We start from the raw sequence: 6000 nt of genomic DNA on the forward strand, positions 1-6000 counted from the left end.
AAACCCAAGGCTTCACATATAAAATTAGTTACCACTTTGTCACCTTTGTTTGTAGGCACTAACAACATAAAGGAATGAACAATGGAGAGGGAAAAGCACAATTAACAGCATCAACAACCTTTCAAACCACACAGCACAGGTCCAGGAATACTTGACTTTGCTTGGACACTTAACACAAATTCTGAGAAAAATGCATTCTTTCTGATTCATCCTGACCCCAAGACAACACACAGGGAGGGAGAGAGAGAGAGAATAGTATGAACTTTCCTGTGTGTGTGTATTCTAACTTTTCAATACTTCAGTTCTCATGTGCTTCCAACATAACAAAAGCAGATTTTATAGCAAGGTCAGAGATTGTCAACTTTCTCTTTCCTTAGTAGGCATTCATATGATGAAATACAGTATAATACATCAAGTTGTGAGAGTTAATAAAAGAGGAAGCAGATAGGTAAGCTGAGTAGGTCATGACATCTTTGCATCAATACTAAAAAGTGGCAGCATCACCTTCCAACTGTAAAGAATGCTAAGGAGGTGTTACAGCAACAAAATATAATCAAGGATTATAATGAAATAAGAAAATAGGCAGGAAAAAAAAAGAAAATAGGCAGGAAATCAAATGCAGTTCATTTTCTCAAGCTAAATTTCATCATTTCAGGAAGTCAATCTATCTGATCTCAAATTCCAGATCAGAGGACCCTTACTAGCTCTGCTGCTTAGTAGTAAGCCACTTACCTAATCTCTCTGTACATTTCCATCTTCATCTATGAAGTGGAAATAACAACAGGACCTCGGGATTGTGGTAGAGGATTAAGTAAATTATTTAGAGATGTCTAGAACAGTGCCTGGCACCTAGAAAGCTCTCAGTTATTGTGATCATGACTGCAGTCATCTCAGGTGCACCTTCCCACAGTGGACAGGAATCAGAAACTCAATTATTGTATCACTAAATTTTGCATTTAATTAATAATTTGGAGGTTTTTCAGAATGTGTGACCATGAAGTTGGAAAATGCACAGTTCAATGGGGGAAAAACAATGCTTCCACAAAGACACGGAACATTAAAAAGTTAGACTTGGGGAAGAAAAAAAAATGTGGTTGACCTGAATAATTCACTTCCTTGAAGTACATAATAACATCTGTATGCAAAGTTAGATCTAGAGACTTCAGAGAAAACACGAATAATGCCTTACGCAAGTTTATTTGTGGTAAAACACTGATTTCTAGCAGGCTAGGTAACTAACGTGACATGCTAGGCCACTAATGTCTTAAAAATATTTCCTCCTGATTGTACATTTTGTCATAGGTAGCTGCTAGTTCCATAATATTACTCACCATGTTAAAGCTATCCTGGTATCAAACTTAAAAACATAAGATATATTAGATGAAAATCTAAAAATAATACAATTTAGCTTTCTCACACCATATTACAATAACAAATCAGATACCAGTCACTATATTTTCAGAAAACAAAAAGGTGTTAAACCTTATGTTTCCAACACATGATTTATGCATCTTCAGCAATTTTCATACTGGTACCCAAAACCTAAGAATCAGGATATACTAGTATATTCATACCAGAATGACATACATTCTATACATAAAATGGAGTTAAATTCATTTTCATTCTCAGTACACCAAAAGTCAAGTCCCCCCTCCAAAGAAACCCCCAACATAAAAAAAAAGGCAAAACACTATACTATTTTAGGTAGATGTCCCTAGAATAAAGACCTTATTTCAACATTATGCATTTAGGAAACACTTCGTAAAGATTTTGTGAGGTTTATCCAAGGGACTTCATGTCTTAAGTAACAGAAGAGGTTAAGGTGTACAGACTAACTTTCTAAGTCAAAGTAATACCTAAGCACAAAAGTAGTGGCTCTGACAACTACTAAATCTAACTTTCAAGTGTTTAAGAATAAACAGAAGGAAAAATAAAAATGAGCTGTCCAATCTTAGGGTTTAGGTTTTATGGTTCTGTTAATTCTGAATCCTGAGCTTTAGTTATTTTGCAAAGAAAGAATCCACATATGCCCAAGTATACTTTATCCAGTTTATACTGTAAACTTGGACCATGTGCTCAGAAGATGGGGAATCATTCCTTGCAATATGGTGGTTCTGTTAGGCAAATCAAAGTCGAATTCACTAATACTGAAGTCATCTGAGTTGTTCAGTTTTTTAAAGGCTTTTCTATCAATTTGATGAACAGGTCCCTATTTTTTCATGAATCTAACATTTCTCCACAGTAGTTCATTTTTTATTGGTCTTCATTTCCCATATTTTTTGCCCATCCCACTGGATAAGCAACTCGGTTAACTTTTTGCTTTACTTTTGTAACTCAGAACAATGAGTCCTATAAAAACTTGAACCTTTTTCTACCAATACAGACCATTCGAAGTTTTCTGAAAAATAAACTTTAAGTAAATGTAATAGCAATTTCTCTACACATATTTGACCAAGTTTCACATTTCTCCTCAAGGAACTAAGGGACTATCCATTTTTGTTATTCATCTTCAAATTAAGCAAATTTGTTAAAGACAATTAAAATGGGGGATTAATAGGAAAGATATAGGATTCTTATTATATTCCAATCACTTTGCAAGAAAAATCACCAGAGCAAATCATTCGTTGCTGCTGGAAGAGAACAATATGTCCTTCAACACCACGATGTGCTACTTAGTAGCCCCTCCTGTAGCAGGCAAACTTCACTGGAAGACGTTAACAGTGGTGTCCAATCTTACCAAATAGTACAGGCCTATTAGAATACTGCTCAATCATTAACCCCTACTTATATTTATTATAGCTAGTACCACAAATCTAGTGAGCAAAACTACCAATCTAGGAACCAGATGATTCCACACTAACTAGCAGGAATCACTATGGACCACTGAAATAAATACAACCAAAATTTTGACTGTGGAGTCAACTGAGACAATTTTATATTGGTGAGAATGTTAACATAAACGCTGGGTTTCTTCCTTTTACAGCTACAGGTTTTATCTTTTGGCTCAAAGTATGAACAGTTTACATAGTTTACCCACTTATGAAATATGCTGATCTCCAAATATCTCCACAGAACTGGTAAACATGAAGTCAATTGTTAATTTTCCCATTGCAAACAGGTCTGGTTTGAAACGTGTAAGTCATGCCATAATAAATTTAAGAATTGTGTTGGACAACAATAGCTAATTTCCATGCTTCTTCCCATATGTACCTTTTACTGCCAAAATACTGTACTAAGGTGGGATATTACCTACAGAAGTTACAGAGAAACATTCAAGAGAAAACAAGAGTCTATAAATTATGAGATCTAGACTAAGTATGTATCAACAGATGCACAACCGATACATCAACATATTTCTAAACCTCCTTTTGAAAATCTAAGCTATTAGTTGATCTGCAGTGGTGTAACGTAAAAAAAGAAAAATCCACAGTAATACTATGCATGTCTATTTAAAACCTGAATACCGTCGACTGCAACATTACACATTCAGAGAAGACAGTCAAGTACTTGGAGCACAACACAATTATCTCTACTCACGATTTAAAATTCTCTAGTAATAATGCACTCTCAGTTAATTGCCTGAAGTTTCGTGGCATACATTCAAGGCCTTTGGAGGGTTAAAAATTTTTTTCCTTAAGCAGCAGAGTTGCTATAATGCTTTTAGATGCTGAAGCATCTGAATTCCTGGATTTGGCCGCATTTATAACAAGGGAGAGGGAACGCGAATATTTAAGATTACGAGCTTCTCTAATGCATTACTCGGTTATGTCAGGGTCTTCCTGAAACTTTTGGATCTACAATCTCTTCTGAAATCCACAAAGAGAGGCCACCAAAAATCAGTTGCCATTGTGAGTCGGTACGGACTACAGCTTCTTACTACTCTTTCTCCACACCCCTTGCCCTGAACAGTGGAGCTCTCCGAAGTCCCAATGCTGGACCGGAAAAGAGAAGCCAAAGGAGATCTCAAAACCTCTTTGCAAGGCAGGAGGCGGCTCGACGGAAGCGCCCCCCGCTACTCAGCAACTACCCACACGTCAGGCCCGGATCCCACTGGGAGAGGATATTTAGGAAAGGGAAATCAGCCGTCGCCGGCAGTTCGCGCGGATACCGGCCCTTCCCGCCAGGATCCTGTACCTGCTGCCGGCCCTTGGCCATCCCCGGCTCTCCGTCGGCTCCCGAGAGGACACCTTCCTCTCCTTGCCCGCTCTCATTCCCACAGGCACCGGGGCCTCTCGCAGGAGAGGCAGCGGGGCTCGAGGGGCTTCCTACAGGCCCGAAGTCCAGTCCTTCTCTCCCAAACAACATCCCAACGAGTGCTCCCTGGCCCCCGGGAGCGGCGCTCGGGAAGAGGGCCCCAGGCCTGCCTCCCGCCGAGGCCGAGAAGAAAAGGGAGGGAAAGGAGGGCGAAGATGGGGCCTGCCCTGGAGCCAAGTACCTTGTAGAAAGCGCCATTGGAGCCCCGCACTTCCACCACCAGCTCCTCCATCTTCTCGAAAGCCCTGCTCGCGCCGGGAGCCCGCCCCCGAGAGGTGGGCTGCGGGCGCAGGAGGCCCAGCCGCCGCCGCCGCCGCCGCCGCCGCCGCCGCCGCCGCGCTCTCGCACGCCCCCCGGCAGCGGCGCCGCCGTCACCGCCGCCACCCGCGCTCGCCGTCGGCTCACCGCCCGCTCCGAGGCGGCCCCTCACCGGAAGTGAAACCGAAACGGTGCCGAGCGCCTGACTGAGGCCGAAAGCTCCGACCGCTCCGCGTGTAAACAGTGAAACCGCGTCACGTGACCGACACCGCCCCTCCCCCCGCGGGCTTGGCCCCACGGTCCCGCCCTCTTTCTCCCCGCGGGCCCAGGAGCGCGCGCATGCGTGCAGCTGAGGCACCGGCTGGGGGCCGGGCCCAACGTAAGGCGCGCGGGCTCGGCGTGCGCGGGCTCGGTGGAGGGCGGGAAGGCGGGAAGGGCGGTGACAGGTTGCGCCGCTGGCCGAGGCGGCGGCGCTTGGCGTCGCTTGGCGTCGCCCGGCGAGGGCCAGAGCGCCTTTGCCTGTAGAAGGTCAAGCAGAGGCGTGGGAACGGTGCTCGCGTAGCGTCACGTGTATGCACGTATCCGAGTCTGGGCTGCCTTGGGTTGGAGGGTTCGTTTAAGTGGGGCAGAGGCTCATTGAGCTGGGGGTGGAGGAGGGGACAAGACTACAGGTGAAGAATCACACTGAAGACGACTTTGAACTAGTAACAGTGGCCTCCACGGTGACCCAGCCTTGTGTGACCCTTAGAGGCAGCAGGTGAGAGTAACGCCGCTCCCTCCGCAAGAGCTTTTGGGCTGTCCTGTGGCTACATCCTGTGCCCTCTGAGGGCAGCGGACTGCGTCAGGACCTCTGGAAATGTCAGGCCGCCCTCAGACCCAGCACTGACCCGTGTACTTCCCTCGGCTCAGTTCCATACTTGACTTAAAAAAAAAAAATGTCTTAAAACACTCGTTAAATTTCTTTACAATTTATTTTCCTACTGTTTGGCCCCTACTGTATGCCCACCCTGAATAGGAGGGTGGAGTGTGCGCATGTGTACAGCAGTCAGGTGACCTCTCTGCAGGGGCCAGTGCGCCTGTTTTCGGTGCAGCTCTCCCTCTTTACCCCCCCACAGTACAACAAACCTCAGCTCTTTCTTATTCCTGTTTCTGCACCGAGCTTGCATCCACGTTGACCTAGGTTTCCTTTGGAAGGCCTGTACTCCGTAGGATACAGGAGGCGTTTATTGAGCCTCTGCTATATGCCAGGCACTGTGCTAAGTGCTAGCGAGAAATAAAAAGAGAAAAGTTGCCAGCATTTCACCTAGGAACGTAGAGGCATAGATGGACATAAATTATCAGAAAAGTAAATGTGGAGTTGCAACTGAGATAAGGGCTGTGAAGAATTAGATACACCTATGATAGTGGCCAGGACCCAGTCTGGGGTGGGACAGGGGTGGTCAGAACTGGGAAGTGACTCCAGCTGGAATGTGACCAGAGAGAATTGGT

General features: G+C 44.7%; 1 protein-coding gene across 14 annotated transcripts in view; it reads right to left on the minus strand.

Moving 5' to 3' along the window:
- Window positions 1-4591, minus strand: part of FMR1 (fragile X messenger ribonucleoprotein 1) — a 37489-nt gene extending 32898 nt beyond the window's left edge. For 12 of the 14 annotated variants that reach the window (XM_072817209.1, XM_072817200.1, XM_072817199.1 and 9 more), the window contains exon 1: window positions 4436-4590. In XM_072817209.1, coding sequence (XP_072673310.1) covers window positions 4436-4486 — 51 coding nt within the window. In that variant the 5' untranslated portion in view covers window positions 4487-4590. Of the gene's footprint in view, window positions 1-4435 lie in introns of all 14 variants that reach the window. The other 2 variants (XM_072817203.1, XM_072817204.1) reach the window with 1 other exon arrangement.
- Window positions 4592-6000: the final 1409 nt, after the last annotated feature.

This window comes from Canis lupus, chromosome X (genome assembly GCF_048164855.1).
Source record: "Canis lupus baileyi chromosome X, mCanLup2.hap1, whole genome shotgun sequence".
Lineage (NCBI taxonomy): Eukaryota > Metazoa > Chordata > Mammalia > Carnivora > Canidae > Canis > Canis lupus.